Below are 23,277 nucleotides of genomic sequence, written 5' to 3' on the forward strand. Positions count from 1 at the left end.
ACAAAAATCAAAATACAGACAACAAATCAAAACAAAAAAACGATTTGTAAAAAGAAACGAGGCTCAGATCTGTATCTTCAAGAACATAATCAAACATCATCATCAAAACCCAGAAAATCAAGAACATCATCTTAAAGAAAATCAAAAACCGATTTGTAAAACCGCCATGGCTGCAAACAGAGGTTGCAAGCGCACTTGCCCTCCTCCGATTCTGCCACGCCAAGCTGCGGAAAATCTCAAATGTTGACCCGATTTTGACTCGGATTAGGTGAAATCATCACAGCCTCATGGTGAACAAGCATAATAGAACAAGTAACAACACACACCACGAAAGAACAGTTGTCTCTCTATCTCTCTCTCTCTCTCAATACATATACATATAACGGAGGGTTGTTGAAGATAATCAAAATCACTGGCGGAAAGAGGAGGCAACCACCCTCAGAAACCCTTGCTCCTCTCTGCCTCATAGAGTAAACTGCCATTTCGATCCAGATCTGCAGTGCCACCACCGTCACTCCACCCGCCACCGCCCCACCACCTACCCTCTCGCTAAAACCATCCAAAAAAGACGCACAGCCGCCGGAGCTTCTGCTTCATTCTTTCACCGCCACCACCATAACCACCGCCACCACCAATCTCTCTAATCTCTAACCCCCACAAACAATCAGATCAAAATATTTCTGATTTCGATTCAGATCTGAAACTCAAAGCTTTTCTCTCTAATACACACGAATGAGAGAGAAACATAAGAGAGAGAGAGAGAGGGGAACGCAGAGATGACGATGACGATGGTGGAGAGTGGTGCTCAGGTGGGACGATGATGATGAGTTATTTGGGGATTATGTTGATCGATCTAGGTCTCAACTTAACTGATCGATTTAGAGAGAGAAGAGAGAGAGTCTGTTAGGGTTTTATGATGATGATGATGATTATTTATTTGGGGATGAAGTTAATTAAGAAAATGTAAAATGAAAAGCAAAATGACCAAAATGCTACGGCACTACAGGACAAAATAGGAGGTTGCAACAGTCAAAAAAATAGGTTTTTGGACTAAAATGGCAACAAAATGCAAACCACAGGGACCCAGATGTAATAAGTTTGAGATTTGGACTAAAGTGGCAAAACTGGCCAAACCACAGGGACCAAAATGGCAGTTTACTCTTAAAGAAAATAAAAACATTTTGAAGCCGGTTTATTTCTTTGACCGTTTACTTGTCTATGTCGTGGATGCGTCCATTTGACTTGCGGCTCGCTTTGGTGGTGCCACTTCGATACAATTGTCTTCCGAATCATTAGTTTGTACTTCTTCATCCTCCTCTTGATCAACTATCTTGTTCTCTAATTCCACTTCGTCTTCTAGACTTGTCTTATCTTGAATACGGTTCACAGCATCCAAATGATCCTTTAGGCAAATTGTCATCTCTATTGATTCCGGTGTTAGTCTTGTTCTTCGTATGGACAATACCTTGCCACTAAGAGAAAACGCACTTTCAGAAGCTACGGTGGAAGCTTGGACCGTTAGTATATAACGAGCAGTTTGCAACGGTAACAAGTATTTAATGGGCAGTTTGCAACGGCTAGGAACTGATTCCAACGGCTAGGAATCGATTCCAACGGTAATAAAATCAATAAAGGTCAGAAATTAATGCACCGGGTTTTTTGTGTCGGAGGAACCGGTTCTGGGTAGAAACGGGATACGACCCTATTTTTCTTATAAAATGTGAAACCGGGTAAGAATCAACGGGTTTTTTGAACCCGGAACCGGTTCTTCTATACAACAGGTAGGAACTGGAACCGGTTCCAGGAAGATTCTACCAGATCGGGTTTGGAACTGAATATTATACCCATCTCTACTTAGTAAACTATAAAATCTAATGCTAATTGAGTAATTTCTCATTTATATATTTTGACATAAAATACCCAGTCCCTTTAAGCTATTAGATACAATATGTTGTTTTCTAAATTTATAAAATAAACGACTTAAAAGAGGGTTAGCGTGCGACACCACAGGACGACTCATGATTTATCTCGAAAATTGTATCAGACACATGAACCTAAACACCACATGATTTTTTACGGCTTGCAAAAGGGTAACTTGTTTAACTTATTGTTTTTGTTTTTTTGGACATATTAGTACCCTAAAATTTTAATTGACAACCAAAATTATCAATGTATTAAAATGATTACGTTTAAACTATCAAACCAATCAGTAATCCCTTTTAAGGTATTAGGGTGAAGGGGGTGCTCACCTAATAGGTGAGTCTCCTCTCTTACGCCAAACCAATCCTCGTGTGCCACGTCAACTCCCCTCTTAAACTCCCCTAACACCCTAAATTGATGGCGGCACTCCCCTCTTAACTCCCCTTATTTTTTTATTCAAAAAAAAAAAAAAAGAAAAAAAGAAAAACAAGTGATTGGTTGGAAAATGTGAAAGGCCCCACCATCTCTCCTTCTTCATGCGGTGAACCCACACCCAATTCACACCCCGATTCGGGACCCCGCAGTGATGGCGGCGGTGTTCCCGATCGGGGAAACCCATCACCGAAACCACTCCCCGAGTACGCCCCGGACACCCTTACAATGTTTTCTAATTTTATGAAATAAACGGTTCAAAGAGGTCAACATGCGAACTCACCACGACGACATGAGTTGTTTATTTTAAACGACTAAACACAAACCCGTAAATTTCGTGTTAAATTTGTATCGTGTCAAAAATTCACCTCTAACACATCACACCGATATTGCAACATATAGGCACATGTTAAATATATGCCTTTAAAATTGTCAAACTAAGAAAATAATAAATTGATTGGATTCAGTTATAGTAAACTAGGTTAGAATCCCGTGTATTACACAGGTTTAATAAATATAATTTTATATAGTAATAAAAAACAATATATTTTTAAAAACCTCTTTTATTACACGTGTTGAGTATATATAATTTTATATATTAAATAATAAAAAATATATATTTTTAAGAACCTCATGTATTGTGCGGTTTGAATAAATGTAATTTTATATACCAAATAATAAAAAAGTTATATTAAAAAATAAACCTGTGTATTCACGGGTGGAAGAAATGTAATTTTATATACTAAATAATAACAGAGTTATATTTTAAAGAAACTCTGTGTATTGTACGGGTTGAATAAATCTAATTTTCTATAGCAAATAATAATAAAAAAAGTTATATCTTTAAAAACCCTGTGTAATACACGGGTTTATTTATTGTTAACAAAATCTATCTAAATCAAAATGGATTTTTTAATTATTTTTATCCAGTAGTTGTTTTTTTAAATATAATTTTCTTATTATTTGGTATACAAACTTATATTTATTCAAGCGTGTAATACACAAGGGTTTTAAAAGATATAACTTTTTTTTTTATTATTTGGTAAACAATATTACATTTATTTAACCCATGTAATACACATGGTTTTAAAGATATAACTTTTTTATTATTTGGTATATAAGGTTACATTTATTCAACCCGTACAATATGGTTCCTATATATATATATATATATATATATATAACTTTTTATTATTTAATATATAAATTACATCTATTCTACTCGTGCAATAAATGAGGTTTTTAAAGATATAATGTTTTATTATTTAGTATATAAAATTTATTTATTCAACTCGTGTAATACATGTGTTTATATTCAACTCGTGTAATACACGTGGTTATAACCTAGTTATTATTTATATTAAATATAAATTTGAAAATCTATCAACATCTAATTTGTTTTTTTCTTTGGGGTCGGTTTCCATTATGCCGAATATATGTGGCAAAACAATGTTATCCGATATTATTTTTGTATATAAGATTTATAAATATTTAATAATTTAAATTAAATAATTATTATCTATAATTAAGGATGGTAATGTTATCCGATATTATTTTTGTATATAAGATTTATATTAATGCAATTAATATTTAATAATTTAAATTAAATAATTTTTATCTATAATTAAGGATGGTCTAGAATAATGACAAGTGTTTTTAAAGTGGTTTCTTTTATTATATAGTATAGATTCATCACTATTAGTCTGTTTTTAAAGAGTTATCACATGACAGTTCTCTTACACACTTCGTCCTTTTTTTTCTTTTTTCTTTTCAATAAAATTTAAGCTGCACGTAGAGTATTTATATATAAACTTGTAAAATCATCGTAAAATTATAAACACATAAACTTATTAAAACTTAATGAAAATAAATATATAAATTAACGTTACACAATCTTAAGTGTATGGGTTATGGTTGATATGTTTGACACAAATAAATATACAAGTCATGTTAAGGTTGAATAATTCAACCCGCAAATCCATAAATCTGAAATCCATCAACCCCCAACAAGTCGAAGAGAAGTCTAATGTTTAACTTTTTGTAACGTTTAATCATGTAGTGTTTAATTTATCGTCTTTCTAAATGCTAAATTTTTGCCTTCATCTATACCTTATAATAAAACAAAACAATCTTAGGCCACATAACATCTTCTTAAACCATTTATTGCCACATGGCATCTGATTGTTTCTCCACTTCTTCATTTGAGCGGCAATTGAAGAAACGTATTGTATGATATCCTGCTTTTATCTCACACCAAATAATTTCCTAAATCACACACAATCATTCTCTCATCTTCTCTCAAACCACCTTCCAAAACTTACAGAAACCCTAATCTCCTAGCCTCCTTCTTCGTTCTTCCATAGCAAATCAAATGGTAAGTTTCTGATCTCATCTTCTACATCATCAAAACCTAACATCTTCATCTTCAACTGTGCAGGTACGTGGGATTTCTGTTTTCACAGCGATCAAAAAACCCTAAACCTTTATCTTTCTTCGAGATTCCTAAAACCTAACATCTTCATCTTCAACTGTCAAGCAATTGCTTCTTATATTATCTATTATCTTGATGTTGAAGTTTAATCCGTTTATTGAATGATGATTTTGAGTTTTCATCACTTTTGGGAAGCAAGAAGGTTATATTCTTATTCTTTTATTCGTTTTTTTTTCTATCTATAATGTTGGATTGGTGGTTGGATAGCATAAAAGGGATGAGTTAGTCAGAAATGGTATGTGTTTTTATTTCTTCTTCGATTCCTTTTTTCTAGATCTACCAAGTGAAACACCAGTGTGATGGAAATATTACATTATGGATTTTTATTTCGATTTGACCTAATTATATCAGTGACGAGTGGTGGTGGGTTTAATTGAACGATGATTTTGAGTTTTCATCAATTTTCGTTTCTGATTATCCATTAATTTGGGATAAAGTTGGGAACTTATTTCGAAACTGAATTTTATTGATGAATGGAGATGTTAGGGTTTATTTTGGATTAATGTTTCATTTTCTGCTCTGTTCTTGCTCCATCAGGTTGCTGACTTTCATCCTCACAATCTACACACATTTTTTGTAAATACCCAAATTCTTTTTAGGTTGTTGAGGTTATATTGTTAAATGATAGGGATCCCTTACAGGTTAAATCAATTTTTGTCAAGAAAATCAGGGGTTTAATCGATGAATATTAGTAGATTAATTGAAGAATATTAGTCATTTATACTTTCATATCTGTTTCATTAACCATGTTAAAATGTCATAGTTAAACCATATGATCTCAGTTCTTAGGCTGCTAGAAATTATTTAACATTTTATATATGATTTTGTGTGTGTATATATATTGTGTCTTTTCTGTTTCGGTGCAACTACTGGGATGGTCGTTTGACTAGAAATACATAGTTAGAGGACTCGTGCTCGACAAAAAAAGGAAATATACTGAAGGTTCGTGTTTGTCAAATACCAAACTGAAGTGTTTACAATAGCATATTTTCAGTTAATTGCATTTTTTTTATTTTATTTTTTTATTTGTGTATCGTTCTCTCTTCAAGATGGACAGGCATAAATATGTGAAAGTAGCATATCATGGATTTCGATTGATATCAAAGAAGGACATAATGCGTCATCCAGTTGATATTAGAGATCATGACCATGGTGAGGTACGTGAATAGGAGGGTGTGGTGTATGGCATAGGGAGGAGTTGTAGTTCATATGGTTTTCCATTGTGTTAAATAGAAGGTGGCTTAGCGAGAGCTTTAGCCTGAAACTGTATATACACATTTTAGGAAGCTGTGTAAACAGAACACTTTGTTTAGCTTTTTTCTATTAGTAGGATGCTATATGTAATATATTTATTTTTTCCATTTGTAATTGATAGAGGTTGTTCTTCACAGGTTAAGTGACCCAATTGTATGAACAAAAGTTGTTTAATCCTTTTGAAGCAGGAAGCATGACAAGGAGTTGTGTACAATAGTGGATCTGTACATTGACAGCGACTACGGGATAGGATCCGACAGGTATTTCCGAGACCATCCATTCTAGGTTTTATTTACCTGTGTGTTTAATTTAGTTATTGTTATTAAAACTGATTGTTGGGATCTATTGGGTGAAAATTGGTGAAGTTTAGGAAGTTGGGTGATTTGAAATGGGTTAAATTGGTTTATGGGGACTGATGTTTTTTATTGTTGAATTTGATGATCAAGGCGGAAGTGTGTGGGGGCTCGGTCACGAACGAGAGAAAATAGAGAAAGGGTTACAAGAGAATTTGGAGACTAGGCTATGCAAAACGGAATGCGGGAAGGCTATTCAGCCTTCAATCCATTTTTGGTTGATTACAAACGAGAACTATAATGTCTTATACTGATTCGTATTTAAACATATTTTTTTCATCAACATGTTTTATGATTCTTCATACATAATCCAACATAACGTACTTATTATTGAGATTCAGTTGTCACATAGGTATTGAGTTTTTCTTTGAATATCTCCGCCCATCTTCACAAAATCATTTGGTCTGATGCGCAGCTTTCCAAAAAAAAAAATTCATTTAAACTTGATGCTTGCCTGAAACAAATTCGCACCTAATAATGTTTGGCAGATGAGAAGATGAATGCATAAGGTGTTGTGGCTGACGGCGATCGCCGTAGAAGATCAACAGGTTCGTTCTCTTCATTTAAAAATCTGAATTACCACAAATAGGTGTTATTTTATTCAGTTGTTGTAACGAATAAGTTTTATTACGTTTAATAGGTGTTATCAGCTACCAAATCGGTGATAGTTCATTCAATCGGTGTTACAAATCGTATGATTTCGGGGATGTGATTGGCCTATGTCGGGGACGTGATTCGCTATGGCGGGGACTGCTGCGTTGATATATTTCTCCATCAGGTTTCAATTGTTCAAAAATGTGCTATTAAATGTTTTCCGTTCAGCCCAACCTGGCCCATAATGTTTTGATCTAGGACTAAAAACATCAAAACATGTTTTAAGATAATTCATTTGTGGTCAAATTCAAGATTAGATAAATATTGTAGAGTGAGTTACTCTAAAAATACAAGATGCAAATTGTGTTGTGGTCCTTAAAGCGATTAATTGGAAACATAATATATTAAATCTTTACTACTAACTATATAGTATTTTATTGATTTTAGGACTAAATTATGTTTTATTTACATCTGCAGGCTTGATTAAGAATTTGAAAAAAAAAACCTTCCTCTGCTGCTAGAATTAATATCTTTATGAAGAAATGTTTTGTGTAAGTCCTAACTGTTTGTATTTTTTAAGGATGACTAATGATAACTGCAAAGAAGTTGGGCCTTCACTTACGGAAGGCTGGTGTGATGGTGTGTTCAATGTTTCAAATTATATTAGACCAAATATTTTTTATTACTTCAATTCTAAATAACTATTTTAGTTAGTTAATTGCCGTCACATTTGTGGAGTGTTGTGCCATTCAGTAGCGCCTTTCATTTAGGATGGATGGTGTGGAATAAATCCCCTAGGGGCTTTAGCACGACACGTCAACGCCAATTGCACAAGGGGTCCATTGTTAACTGCCTTGCTGTGGGATTAAAACCATGTCATAATTAATAAATCAATTATTTTAATTTAATTTGGTTTTTTTAAAATATAAACATAATAAATTTATAACAAAAAAACATAAAATTAACAAAAAAACAATTAAGACAAAAATTACCATAAAACTAGAATAAAAAAGAAATTACAAACAAGAAATAAAAAAAAATAACCTTTAAAAGTTTATGTAACACTATTAAATAATAAAATGTTTGTGTTAAACCACCCGCGAACTTCGCGGGTTCTTAAACTAGTTATATAATATTTAAATACATTAATACTTTTTACTTTTAGTTATATACTTAAAAAAATTAGTTATTAAGGGAAAAGATCAAATAAAAAGTTTATTTGGCTAGGAAGTGTAGTAAGCAATAGGATTAGGACATGTGACAACATTTAAAATAAAGAAAAAGGGTATTTTAGTCAATCCAACCTTTTCTTTTTCCTTTTCAAAACCCACCATTTTCAAAATCCACCATCTTCAACTATTTCTTCACTTTCTATCTCAATAATCACTACATTATAGTGCGATTTTCATCACCAATCAATGATTCAAACATCCGATCAACGAGTTCTTCAGCTTTTTTTTTTTGAAGAAAACCCAGTTTAATTTCATACAAATCTCGTTTTTTTCCGGTGATTTTGAAGATAATCACTCGATTCGTTCGATTCGAGGGCTGATAAGTGTTTCAATCATTTAAAAAATCGGCAATTGTTGAAGAAATCACTTCGATCCACGTAAGAAATTCTTTAATTTCTTTTTTACGATCTGGGTTTTTGATTTAGTCATTGCGTTTTACGATCTTGGCGGGGGTCCGGGGGCAGCGCCTTTGGTAGCGGGGTCCCAGGGGCGGAAGCCCATGGCGGGGTCCAAGGGGCAGAGCCCCTGGCGGGGGTTTAGCTCTGGAAATTGCATTGGTCCAGACAGTTCACAACACAGACAATTCACAGCATAGACAACTATTGTCATGGTTCAATTGCGTTTTAGAACTAAAACATTTCTATATGTTTTCTGGCCACTGCGTTTTAGAAAAACACATTCTTGAAGTGTTTTTGGTGCATTGCGTTTTAGGTAAAACACCTTTTTAGATGTTTTCAGTCCATTGCGTTTTACAGATAACACTATCTTTTGTTTTTTAGGTAATTGCGTTTTAAAATGAGTCATTTTTAACTGTTTTCTAGCCATTGTGTTTTACAAATAAGACATTTATTTGTGTTTTTGATGCATTGCATTTTAGGTTAAACACTTTTTTATGTGTTTTCAGTCTATTGTGTTTTAGAAAACAGACATTTTAAGTGTTTTATGGCCATTGCGTTTTACAAATAAGACATTTCTTTGTGTTTTTGGTGCATTGACTTTTTTATGTGTTTCCAGTCCATTGCGTTTTAGAAAACAGACATTTTAAGTGTTTTGTGGCCATTGCGTTTTACAAATAATACATTTCTTTGTGTTTTTGGTGCATTGCGTTTTAGATAAAACGCATTTTTATGTGTTTTTAGTCCATTGCGTTTTAGAAAGTACATTTTCTTTTGAGTTTTTAGGCTATTGCGTTTTAGAAATAAGACATTTCTTTGTGTTTTTTGGCCATTGCGTTTTAAAACTAAGTCATTTCTATGTGTTTTTCGTGCATTGCGTTTTAGAAAAAATGTCATTTTTTAGGTTTTTTTTTTCATTGCGTTTTACGTAACTGGGGGTTTTTCTATTGCGTTTTATGCAACTGGGGTTTTTTTTTTTTTTTTTTTTTTTTGAAAATATAGCAATAGTATACTCGTTTTAAAGATAAAAAACGCTCGTTTTTTTGTGCAATTTTTATAAAAAAATAATGTCGTATGAAAGAGTTATTAACGTTTAAAAAATGGGGGGAGTTGATTAACTATTGGCTTGGATTGACTAGAATGCCCCTAAACAAACTCACGCGTCTCTTTTCTTCCCTTCAATTTCTCTGATTTAATCTTAGCCATTGATTAACTAAATGGATGGTCAGGATCACTTCCTAGCCTTCCTAGCCAAATAAACTTCTTATTGTATCTCCACCCTAGTTATTAAAATCATGGTTATAAGAAATGTGAAAGTAAATGATGATTTAGAAATTTAAGTAGGTTTGTATGATGGAATGAATTGCTTGGGAAAAGATTGCGAGCAGGGGCGTACCCACATTAGGCTAAGGGTGGGCGGGCGCACCCCATGAAAAAATATTTTTTAGTGTTATTTTTCACCGGAAATCCCGACCGCACCCCGTGGAATTTTTTACCCGCACCCCTTGAAAATTTTCAACCGCTCCACTTAGAAAAAAATAATTATTAGCCATTTATATCCTTAATTATTTAATCCAATCAAAGCCCAATCTGTAATCGGTTTTTATAAACACAAGCCCAAACCCAACCTAAAGAAATTTGAACTAAATAAAATAACCCAAATCCATCCACCCATTTCATTTCCAAATCCCGCCCCCAAAAAAATTCAGAGCGACTTGACGCCACTGCTCACGACCTGGTGGCTTTTTTTTTACCAGAAAAATCAAAATTCCGGTTGGATCGACCCATATTACGCCAGAATTCCAATATAGAACTAGTATGGTTTATTTATTTATTTTGTTTTATGTGATAATTAGGAGAAAATATAGATGAGTAAGAATGTAATAAACTTATGGCGTGTTTAGTATCTTTAGATGATATTTTGGAACAATGAGTAAGAATGTAATGAACTTATGGCGTGTTTAGTATCTTTAAATGATATTTTGGATATATTTCAAAAAAAAAAACTATAGGGCACAATTTTAAATATGTTTGTAATTTGTAATGACGTTTGACGTGTTTTTGATGATTTGTAAATTTTAGTTTGATGTTCTTTTGTCTTACATGATCCGACCCGACCCGCTACGAACTGATATTTTTATACAGCTAGGGGTCTAAAATCTTTGAAAATATTCTGCACCCCCAGGAAAAAATTTCTGGGTCCGCCACTGATTGCGAGCATTACTAATATGTCAAATAACTAAACAAGTTTACAAGGTTTTGAAGACAACAAGATTTTAATAACTTCTAACGGATTCAAGCCTCTAATTAGATCATCAAACGTAAAATGTCTTGTAGTCTAGTGGTATTAAGGTGTGTTTTAAGTTGTCTCTCTCATATCGATGAGGGTTCTAGTCATACGTTGGACAAATGTGTAGATCTAAGAATAAGTTTAGACCGTGGGGTGTGGGACGTGGGTTGGGGCGGCGGTTGCCAAGCAACGATGGCTAGACCACACCGGGTTAGCGTTTGCCATGGTGTTGCCCCGCTGGCGTATGAATTGAGTCTGGCGTGGGGCGTGGAAGGGGGGTGGGGGCAGTGTGACATGGCTGGCTTTGATTGGCTAGGTCGATGTAGCCGCTTGTCAACTCTAAAAAAAACCACATGACAACCCAATGACCCATGCTAGCCACCACTACCACACTCCACTTTTTTTGGTGTTGACTGGTGGAGCCCACATCAAACACGTGTCAAGCAATACCCCCAACCCAAACTTCTCCACAACCCATAGTCTCAGAATGCATACGAGTTAACAATTCTATGAAAGTTACATAATCAAACACTTAATCATTTATCAACTTCAACTACAGCTAGCCAATAGCCATGACTTTCATTTGTTTGTCGTTAATGACAAGTTGAGTTTGCCAATTGTTTTACAAGCAATTAAAGAGGGTTTGGGGGAAGAGACTTTTTGCTTTTTTTTTTTTGAACAGCAAACGAAATCATTTTATTCATTAATCAGTGGGTTAACATTGAGTTAACCCATTTTACACCAAGAACAAGTAAACCAAAAACATACATCAGATGCCCATATACCTTAAATCGAAATTGCACCATTTTTCCCACGTAAGATTTGACTCCTTTGCTCGATTCTTTAACCATAAAAACCCCAATACTTTAATCTCCTCCTTGATGTTCCTCGCCATTGGTTGTTTACCGTTAAAAATTGCCTCGTTCCGTGCCCTCCATATGCACCAAAGTGTGGTTTGAATGACCGTGTAGATCGCCGTCTTCCATCTTTTTGATCCTCTAGCATCCTTATGATATTGTAAAGCATCTTTAACGTCGAATAACACAAACCTATGCAACTGGCACCATGTTCGCACGAATTCCCAAACCGATTGTGACAATCCGCAGGAGATAAAAAGATGCTCCGATGTCTCTTGCATTTCTCCGCAGAATTTACACATCAAAGATCCCACCTGTATATTCCTTCTAGCGAGATTCTCCAATGTCGGTAGCCGATCCAAAGCTAATCTCCAGGTAAAAAAATTTACCTTAATAGGGCTCCATTTGTTCCAAGTGCAGCATGTGTCCAAGTCTGTGAAGCTTTTGCTTTGCAATAGTTTCCTTAGGCTTTTTACCGTGAACTCGCCCGACTCCTCTAAACACCATTGCCATTTATCCTCCTGCTCATTCCTGTTAAATGACCGTAACTCGTCCTTAAGATTCCGCAGCTCTGCTGATTCAGCTCCTGTCGCAGGAACCCGCACCCACTGAAATGTCGGTTCTAGACTATCATTCGCTCCGCTACACCTCTGATCAAGCGAGACCATTTTGTTTCTTTCCAGCCCATATAAAAGAGGGTATCTCAGGTATAACGGTCCATTTTCGGCCCAATAATCTGTCCAAAATGTTACTGTCTTTCCGATACCCGGTACCACTCGAATTAAACTATGTGCTTCTATATCTAAGCCTTCCAATTCATCTACTGTTTTTGCTACCTGTTTCCAAGGTCCCGCCAGAGACACTTTTGCCGGAATGAAATTCCAAGTTCTCGAACCGCTATGTATACTCCATATGATTTTCCTCCACAATCCTTCTTGGTCCACTTTAAACCGCCACCACCATTTTAACAACATAGCGGTATTAGCTTCCCTAAGCGATCCTAAACCCAACCCTCCCATATCCATCGGTGTCATCACTTTCTTCCATTTTACCCAACACATCTTTGCGTGTTCCGTGGTTCCTCCCCAAAGGAAGTCCCTCCGAATACTTTCTAGCCGATCGATGATTTTGCGTGGCGCTTTATATAATGAGAAAAAATATGTAGGTAATGCATTCAATACGGACTTTACGAGTGTGAGTTTACCTCCAAACGATATCGTCTCAGCCTTCCATAACGAAAGTCTTTTTCTAAACATCTCCACCACTGGCTCCCAATTCCTGCACAGATTCATGTTTGCCCCCACATACAACCCCAAATACTTAAATGGAAATTTTTCGGCTTTGCACTTTAACAACGACGCCATATCTTGTACTCGAGTCTCATCCACCCCAATCCCATACAAGTTACTCTTGGAAGCATTAACCCGCAGGCCCGAAGCTAGATAAAAACAACGAAGGATCCTCTTAAGGTTCATGGCATTTTGGCCCGACCATTCACCTAAGAAAACCACGTCGTCCGCATAAAGAAAGTGTGATATAAGAGGACCATTTGATGCACATTTTATTCCCCTAAACACCCCAACCGAGCATGCTTTTTTCAACACCCCGGATAACGCTTCCATTGCGATTACGAACAAGAAAGGCGACAAAGGGTCCCCTTGTCTTAAACCTCTATAACATGTGAACTCTTGTGTTGGCGACCCATTTACCAATACCGATGCTTTTGCGGACGTGACAATACCCATTACCCACTTAATCCATCTAGTCGGAAAATTCATTTGACCCAAAATTGAGTCAAGAAAATCCCAACTTAATGAATCATACGCCTTTTCCAAATCAACTTTCCAAATCATTCCTTCCTTCTTACTCCTTTTCATCCATGCTATAAGTTCGTTCAGCATCAAGGGACCATCCAAAATGCTTCTCTTCTCCAAAAAGCCTGTTTGTTCTTCCGAGACCAATTTATGAATCACGGTCTTGAGTCGACCCACCAAAACTTTTGATATAACCTTGTTTATGCAATTTATAAGACTAATTGGCCTATATTCCCCAAGTCCACCTGGGTCATTGCATTTAGGAATAAGAGCCAAAAACGACGATGTGCACCCTTGGTTTAGAGTTGTGTTCCAAAAGAAATCTTCAAATACCCTCATAAAATCCACCTGAAACAACTCCCAACATTTTTTGAGAAACCTAAAGTTTATACCGTCTGGCCCCGGCGCCCGGTCGCCCGCACAATCCCACACCGCCTTACGTACTTCTTCGCAAGTAAAAGGTACAATTAGAGATTCCGCCTCCAGGCTCGTCAAAGACGCTAAATTTGGGCACACTAGTACCGGTCTAATCGGCATCGGTTCACTATACTTATTTGCAAAATACCCATAAACGTAATCTTTGACCAAGGTCGGATCCGTCACCCATGCCCCATCTATTTTCAACCCATTGATACGATTGCAACTAACATTTGCATTTATTACCCCATGAAAGTACCGTGTGTTTTCGTCACCGTCGACTGCCCACCTCACTCTCGCCTTCTGTTGGAGATCCATAGACCTTAACTTATCTTCCTTAATAATTAAATCCTTACACTCGGCCCGTAATTCCAATTCATTAGGCGTCAAATCTCGTGTTTCGGATAATAACTCTAAAGCCTCAAGCTGATCAATGTTAGCTTTATATGTGCCCTCCTTAGATGCCTTGTGATTTGTCACCCACTGTTTCATGCGGAACTTAATCCACTTCAGCTTTGTAGCCAAAAGTAGATCTGACGACCCTTCGAATCGGAAAGTAGGCCCAATCTGGTGGACATATCCGAGAAGACCCGGAATCTCGAGCCAAGAATTAAAAATTCTTGTCGGGATGGGACCGTAATCTACCGGAACCATATTCATTAATACCGGGCAATGGTCCGATACGTAGTTTGATAGAGCCACAACTGCAGCCGATGCCCACAAATTCATGAATCCGGTACATACTAAAAAACGGTCCAGCTTACTCCTTTTAACCCCGTCACTGGACTGGTAGGTAAACCTCCTCCCCCCCATTTGAAACTCAGATAAACCTGCCCGTTCGATAAAATTATTAAAGTGCCAGGCATTTAGTGCAATGAACTCAGAATTTTGTCGTTCAGACGGTTCGCGTACATCGTTAAAGTCTCCGAGTAACACCCACATGCCCGGAAACGAGTGCTTAATAACCAATAGTTCCTCCCACAAGCCCCTTCTTTCCACCGCATCATTCTGAGCATAAATATTAACTATATTCATTGTCTCCCCGGTAGCAATTATAGAGCCACTTACCATCAAAAACCGACGGTGTTTGAACACTCCTGTCTTTCGAAACACCCCCGGGTTCCATATAGATAACAATCCCCCTGACAACCCCTCTGCACCTACCGCCTCGAACTCCATTACGGACCGACCCCAAAAGCGTCTGACTGTATTATAACCTACCACCCCGATTTTTGTTTCCTGAATTGCAATAAATTGTACCCCGTTTGCAGTTTTTATTCCCCGAATCCATTCCTCTTTTCTTTGGTCTCTGACCCCCCTTAAATTAATAGTTAAGAAATTCATGTATTAACATCTTGTTCACCCAAAATAACATCACTCACCTGTGCCTTGAAGTCGTTTAATCTGAAACCAACACTCTCACCGACATTGATAGTAGCGATTGTTTCCGGCATAACATTGAAATCGGGCGACATTTGGGGATTTTCACCGGACTGAATTACGCTTCCACCATCAATCCGTAACCCATCGACTGATCTTCCACCATCCGCCGTTGAAAGTTCTACACCGATTGTCTGCTCCGCCGTCACTGACTGCGGCTCCAGCTCCGATGTTCTTTTATTATTTCCCGTCAGTGTTTTATTTAAGTCCAGAGACCCCTCAGATGTTTCATTAGCTAACTCGGACCCAATCCTTATTTCCCCAATTGGACTAAATGTTTCTGGGCTTCTGGCTTGTCTACTACGCTTCCTGGACCTGCAATTTGGGCCTTGGCCCAATTCAGCCCCTTTATCGACTGGCGTGGGACAATTCGAATTCCCAAAAAGACCTGCAGCCACCTTTGTTTTTGGAGTTTGACAACTTTCCTTCGGTAATTGTGCCATATTTTCTACACTGCATTCATTGCTCCCTTCCCTTTGTTCCTTCCCATGCAAACTGTTCGTTTCCTCCACCCTTTCATCTTCTTGCACTTTACGAACACTCGCCGGAATATTTTCTCCGGCTTCATCCTCTACCTCATTCTGGCGAATTTCACCCTCCTCCGCTTCCTCTTCCATGTCCTCTCCTGCCACCGATTCTAATGATTCCTCCTCCATATTATCATCCTCCTCATCCGAATTTCCCGCCGACTTCGAAGACAACCCGTCAACTAGAATCCGGAAATCCCGGTTCTCTGCCTCCGAAACCCACACCGGAAAACGTTTTTCTCGCCACACAAGATCAACCTCCTCATTGATCCTGTATCCGGTGTCAACTAGAACCCCACATTTTCCGTGCTCATTATCGATCGTAGCCCACGAAAAATCTGACTCGACTACTAACTTTCCAAACATGCTTCCGATCCGATCAAAAATGGACTCGTCCCGGAGGTGCACCGGTACCCCCTGAATGTTAAGCCAAACAAGGCGATTGAAGCTGATATCTTGCCCTTCCCACAAAACTGCAGATGCAACTAAGTCTTTCCATAACTCCTCCTCCTTAGTTATGAAATCGACGGCTGAGCGTTTATCCTTAAACACGACCATAAATCTCAAACCACCAATATAACTTACTGGATTATCCCCATAACCAGCTCTGTTAAGCATCAGTCGGAATTCCGGGATAGCCCTAACGTTTACCGCTTCCACCACAACGGACCTCATCATGCAATGATCGGGATATAACGCTATTTTATCATCTGCCTTTATCTCCTTTTTTCGACTTCTACCGGCAGCCACATCTGCATAAGTACCACCAGATTCTTTACGCATCGGTACATATCTGGCCATATTTATCGAAGTATTCTGGCCATTCTTCTGATTTATTGCCATCGGGGCTTTCCTCTGAGCTGCCTCCGTCCCCGTATTTGACCCGAAACTTCTATGATTCTTGTCGTATTTTGCCACCGAAACAATTACCTTTGCCTCATAAATCTTCACCTTGTTCATTTCGAACAAGGTAGCCTTTACATCATGGACCCCTTCATAACGCACAAAACCGAAATAATTTCCCCTCCAGTCTCGTTTTTTTGCCACATACGCATCCTTTATTACCCCGTGCGGTTGGAAAGCCTTCCAAAGTAGCGCCTTACACTAGTACAAAATAACTTTTTTGGTGCTATATTTTATGCTTTATTTTATGTTGTACCATAGAGCACCAATAAATATACCACCAAATAATGGGATTTGTTGGTGCTATTCAATACGCCACCATTAAATCTCCAAACACACCACCAAAAAATCAATAATAGAAACATAAGTTCGAGCACCATTAAATCTCTAAACACACCACCAAAAAATCAATATAGAAACTAACACGTGTCAAATAATAACAAATCTACATAGCACCAAAAAAACATATCTACATAGCACCAAAAAATAAGACAAGAAAAAAACATAAATTTTTAATATTTTTGCAAAATTCCAGAATTTTCAGTAATATTCCCCAATATAATTCCAATTACACACAAATAGACATGCTCACAACAAAAGTTAACTAGTATTAAACAACCCGTTCAACTATATCGAATTACAAAAGTCTTAATGATACACAAACTAATGCTTACAACATCAAAACATCTTTTTAATAAAACCCAACATTAAATCTACCACTAAATTCTCGATTTGAGATTCTCCAAAATACCATTCTTCATTGGTGTCCATCCATAGACAGTACTTATCCTGGGGCACGCAATAACAAGAAACAGTTAGAAAGAGCACAACCATAATGCAACTGTAGTGAAATACAAGTCAAGCTTAAGACCTGATGCAAGATCTTTATGTGCGAAAGGTACACGATACCCGCCATATGATAAGTAACTGTCACAAAAGACCTGCAAAAAACTAAGCTCGTACATGCTTGTACTTTCAAGATTCGTCAACTAACCAAGAAAACACAATTCCCAGATTGTAGAAGTTAACTCACATGATAAGGGCATGTAAAGCAAGTTCCTTTTCCACTCCCAGAAGCTAGAAGCAAACCATGGCGGCGACAAACCACTACAGAACAAAAATTAAGAAAGTATTGTTGTATGCTTGTTTGTTCTTGTACACGAAATGAAATACTACAAATAATTATTAAGATAGATCTCTCACCACCTAACCAAATCGATGTCTGAACCTTTTTTGTCATGTAACATACATATGCTTACAATAAACATTCACTGAACGTGTATACGGTGTACATTAAACATCATACTACACTGTTTGGATTTAATATTTGTTCATTCCTAGGAAAATGGTTGAAAACAATGTAGAGAGGGATCTCCACTTCTGCTAGTCCTAAATAAATTAAACAAAGAGAGTGGTAAGATGAAATCCTAAGGTGCTTAAAAGTCATGATGCTTGACCAATTTTATCAGACCATTCATTGCCTTACAGAAATCTTAATGACCAGAAAACCTGAATTCATTTACCTACGCTCATTTTAAAGCTAAAACAAAAAAAAAACCATCATACGGATTACGAGACTTCATAAGTGAAGCAAAAGCCTACATATTTAAAAGGAATAAATATAAAGAAAATGCTAATTATAATGTATATGTGTGCGTGAGTATTGAGATATCTTATCAAACAAATACGGTTCTTGCAAAAAAGGAAAAACATTGAATGATGGTACCTACCAGTGGAGGGGTTTCAAAAAGCCTAAGCTATTGGTGAAACACTTGAACGATTAGAATTTGTTTTAGTAGCCAAAACTGAAACCTCGCTCAGCTATAACAATTCAAGGTCAAGACAACCTGCAAATAAAAACCCCTATCCAAAAATCAAATATAAAGCAGATCACACAAAATTAAACAACTTATAGCAGAAACTTTTAGAACCAAATCGAAAAAAAAAAAAGACGAAATCAGGAAGATAAAACATTTTTTTAGAATGAAGCTCACGTATTTCTTTTATGTTTTTATAACGTCTTCAAGATGTGTTTTACACCGTGATCCAGTGATTTGTTGTGGATTGAAAAAAACACACCGAGAATTGGGCGACTCAAAGAAATGCCTTAAAAATTGTGACAAAGTTAATAAATTCAATTATATCTAAACATGTTATGATACCATATAATCACAATAAGGACAAGCTTAGGTGGCTATGATGAATAAAACATTGGGAAGTTTTGATTAAACAAGATTTTTTTTAATTAACAAAAGAGCTTTGGTGCACCTCTTATGGTGGAAAAAAATAGCGCTAGATACTAATCCCACCTCAAAGTCCCTCATATTAAGCAATTATCTGCCCCTTTTTATGATTAAGGCTAGAGGTGTTCATGGTCAGGTTTTGACAATTTTTAGGTCAAACCGTAAGTCGAACCGTTACAAACGGTTTGGAATCATCAAAAACCAAAGCCGAACTGTTGATATTTGAAACCGAACCATTACAAATGGTTTGGTTTAATGGTTTAGACTTATTAGGCCTTTTATAAGATAGATGCATAAAACTTATACAAAAAAGAGCTGCAAAAAATGTTGTCCAAATCAGCAATAGTCCAAATACCAGCATATGTTTTTTACCCGTATAACATAAATACATGATTGCAAAATACTAGACAAAGAATAGTATAATATATATATATATATATATATATGTGTGTGTGTGTGTGTGTGTGTGTGTTTTCCAACAGAATATAAACATAGAACAAAAAAGTAATAGCATATATATTTTCAAACACAACATTGTCATAAGAAAAACAGAACGTAAAGTGAATGTAGAGTGTATTTCAAAATGGATGCATACATTTATTTGTCCCGGGTTCAATAAGCTGAATAGAAGAGTGAAAATTAAATGGAAATGATTAATATTAGATTATATTTGGTCCCCTTACTTCAAGCCTAGTATAAGTAACCAAATATATTCAACATAAAACGGTCCGGTCCAATTTTATACGAACGGTTTTTGGCATAAACCGTAAACCAAACCGTTCGTTACAGTTTTAGGTCTTTAAAACCGACCGACCAAATGTAAAAGAAAAACGGACCGCAAACCCAAACGGGTGACCGGTTTGAGCGGTTTCACGGTTTTAAACCAAACCGTGAACACCCCTAATTAAGGCTAGTATGAAACTAACTATCAGGCTCACAAATTTTTATATAAGTGATAGTAATTTTTGTTAATCAAAACATTATAAACTAAGTATTCTCTAATCAATCCAACCACCTCCTCAATGCCTTCATCTATGTTTCAAGATATTTAAAAAATCGAACATTAAATTTATACCTAAAAATAGAATCTTGCCCTTCTATAGTAACCTAATCCAGCCCACGTCTCATAACCTTCTGTACAAAAAAATTATAACAATGTAACCCTAATTATCCATATAAATCATACAACTGAACATGAAATTGAAAAATTAAACCTCAATTAACCATATAAATCATACAACTTAACATGAAATTGAAAAATTTAACCTTTGTAGAAGCTTGAGCAAAGTGATAAACTGAACCCTAATTTGTTGAAGCATGATTTCTGAAAGACTGAAACCCATACATCATATGCTTTTCTATCTAATTCATCATCATCAGTTGCTTCACCTTCGTTGATTCTCCGCCTTACCTACTTAACAACGATACCCTAATTTCTGTAATCACGTCTTCCTTAAATTGAAAATCTTCATTGTTTCCCTTGATTCCAGTTTACATTTCAATAGGCACGCCTTCAATGTTCTTTTCTTTGATTTTGTGATGGTAAATGTGATTGTGATGGTACAGGAGTGAGGGAGTTAATTTCGTATGTGTGAGGGAAAGAAATTTAGAGAGGGGGATTTGAATTTTGTATGAGAGGGAAAACAATTTAGAGAGGCGGGATTTGAATTTTGGCAACTAGAGCATTCTCATCCAAACCACCAAAATCTGTGTGGGGGATTTTTAAAATATAAGAAGTATAAAATGTGGTTGTGAGTGGAGGAGAGAGAAAATGTTACTGTTCATCTGTATATTTGAGGGGACACTGTTCACCCCCTATACTTTTTTAATATATATTAAAAGTGGTTGTGAGTGGAGGAGAGAGAAAATGTAATATATATTGAAAATGAGAGAGAAAAAGTATTTGTTTTTAGTGGAAATGTATTGATATATGAGTTGTTTTTTAGTGGAATGTATGTATATTTTTAGTGGATTGGATGTGAATGCTCTAAGATAAGTTTTTGATGCTATTTTAAACTTTTAGCCTCAAAAAAAAAATCTGGGCTATTTTGGTGCTATTAACAACTTTCACCCTCAAAAATCAATTTTATGGTGCTCTATAACTTGTAAGCATTTATTAGTGCTTTGTAATCTATTTTTTTTGGTCGTGTGTTTATTTATTAGTGTGCTAATGTTGTTATTTGGTGCTTTGTAGTACAAGACAACATCAAAAAAATGAAACTAACACCACCAAAAAAATTGTTTTGTACTAGTGTTAGATACTCCCTCTGGAAGGTTAGCAATGTAGAACGTTGTCGTTGGCTTCTGGTTACTTGACTCTCCTCCAGGTTTCCCGTATCTTACCTCCGCTCTTCTCCCTGGCCAATACATCGACCTTTTCTTCTTTCTACTCTCTCTGCAATCCGAGAGCTAGAAAATAACCGCCCAAGAGACTTTTTGCTTGCGTGTAGTTTATCATCAAAGCTTATACATAGATTGCGTTTAGTTTAGAATGTTTAATGTTTAATGCACAAAAATACACGTTAATTAATTGACTGGTCTAACAATTAATCTTTAAGATACAATTTTTTATTAAATATTATCTTTTTTTCTTAAATAAAAATTTATTAAATATTATAATAAAAATTTAGAAGTTACTTGGCTTATATGTTAATACTAATCTTTTCTTCAGAAAGTAATGTAATTAATAATTAGTATAATGTTAAAAATTTAGAAGTTACTTGGCTTATATGTTAATACTAATCTTTTCTTTAGAAAGTAATATAATTAACAAATAGGATAATGTTATAGTACGATGTTTTTCTAATATGTCTACGAGAAAAGTTCAAAACAAAATGAAAATATATTATATTATAACTAGGTTAGAACCCGTGTATTACACGGGTTGAATAAATATAATTTTATATATCAAATAATAAAAAGTTATATCTTTATGAACTCCGTATATTGTACGAGTTAAATATATGTAATTTTATATATCAAATATAAAAAAATTATATCTAACCATTTTTATTACACAGATTAAATAAATGTAATTTTTATGCTAAATACTAAAAACGTCGTATCTTTAAAAAAACCCATGTATAATCAGGTTGAATAAATCTACCAAATAATTAAAAAAATTACATCCTTAAAAACCTTGTATATTACACGTGTTGAATAGACCAAAAAAAGAGTTATATCTTTAAAAACCATGTGTATTGCACAAATTAAATAAATTTAATTTTGTATATTAAATACTAAAAACATTGTATCTTTAAAACCCCATGTATAGTCGGGTTGAAAAATCTACCCAATAAATGTAATTTTGTATATTAAATACTAAAAACATCGTATCTTTAAAAAACCCATGTATAGTATGGTTGAAAAATCTACCAAATAATAAAAAAAAATTATATCCTTAAAAAACCCTATGTATTACACGTGTTGAGTAAATCTTATTTTACATAGCAAATGATAAAAAATTATATCTTTAAAAAGTTCGTGTATTACACGGGCTATATAAATTTAACTTTGAATAGTAAATAAAAAAAATATTTTTAGAATAAACTGCCAGTTTGGTCCCTGAGGTTTGGTCATTTTTGTCACTTTAGTCCAAAACTCAAATCTTTTGAATCTGGGTCCCCGTGGTTTCATTTTTATTACCATTTTGGTCCAAAAGTGAAATCAAGTTATATTTGTCTTATAAAATCCTGTCATTTTGTCCTATTCCTCAGAGGCAAAATGGTCATTATATGTTTATTATAACAAATTATTAATTAAAATAATAAAATTATATTGACCATTTTCCCCTGAGGGAAAGGACAAAATAACAGGATTATATTAGACAAAGATCTACTGATTTCACTTTTGGACCAAAATAGCAATAAAAGTGAAATCACAAGGACCCACATTTAAAAGGTTTGAGATTTGGAATAAAGTGGCAAAAGTGACCAAACCTCGAGGACCAAAATAGCAGTTTACTCTTATGTTTAAAAATCTCGCGTTTTGCATGAGTTGAATAAATATAATTTGAGTTGAATAAATATAATTTTGTATACCAAATAATAAAAAAGTTATATTTTTAATAAATTAGGATAACATTTAATATTAATTTATTATTTATATATTTAATA

General features: G+C 35.4%; 1 protein-coding gene and 1 long non-coding RNA gene across 12 annotated transcripts; one reads left to right on the forward strand and one right to left on the reverse strand.

The window, feature by feature from the left end:
- Positions 1–4,637: 4,637 nt before the first annotated feature.
- LOC110903429 lies at positions 4,638–6,200 on the forward strand. Its single transcript, XR_002571925.2, has 3 exons — positions 4,638–4,726; positions 4,790–5,785; positions 5,893–6,200. It is a non-coding gene; the product is annotated as an uncharacterized LOC110903429 (long non-coding RNA).
- An 11,300-nt stretch (positions 6,201–17,500) lies between these two features.
- LOC110899824 lies at positions 17,501–20,835 on the reverse strand. Of its 11 annotated transcripts, none has more exons than XR_002570580.1 (6): positions 20,429–20,833; positions 20,238–20,296; positions 18,650–18,766; positions 17,953–18,026; positions 17,791–17,860; positions 17,501–17,708 (listed from the first exon to the last, which is right to left on the reverse strand). XR_002570580.1 is itself a non-coding variant. In XM_022146716.2 (4 exons), exons 1-4 carry the CDS (start codon positions 20,503–20,505, stop codon positions 17,598–17,600), a joined length of 342 nt encoding a protein of 113 aa, XP_022002408.1. In that variant the 5' UTR covers positions 20,506–20,825; the 3' UTR covers positions 17,501–17,597. The 11 variants fall into 11 exon arrangements, 1 of the variants encoding a protein (XP_022002408.1); XR_002570576.2 differs by having other exon boundaries at positions 17,791–17,870; positions 18,650–18,782; positions 20,238–20,293; positions 20,429–20,832; XR_002570574.2 differs by having other exon boundaries at positions 17,791–17,870; positions 18,650–18,782; positions 20,429–20,832.
- Positions 20,836–23,277: the final 2,442 nt, after the last annotated feature.

Source organism: Helianthus annuus, chromosome 13 (assembly GCF_002127325.2).
Source record: "Helianthus annuus cultivar XRQ/B chromosome 13, HanXRQr2.0-SUNRISE, whole genome shotgun sequence".
NCBI classification, from domain to species: Eukaryota; Viridiplantae; Streptophyta; class Magnoliopsida; order Asterales; family Asteraceae; genus Helianthus; species Helianthus annuus.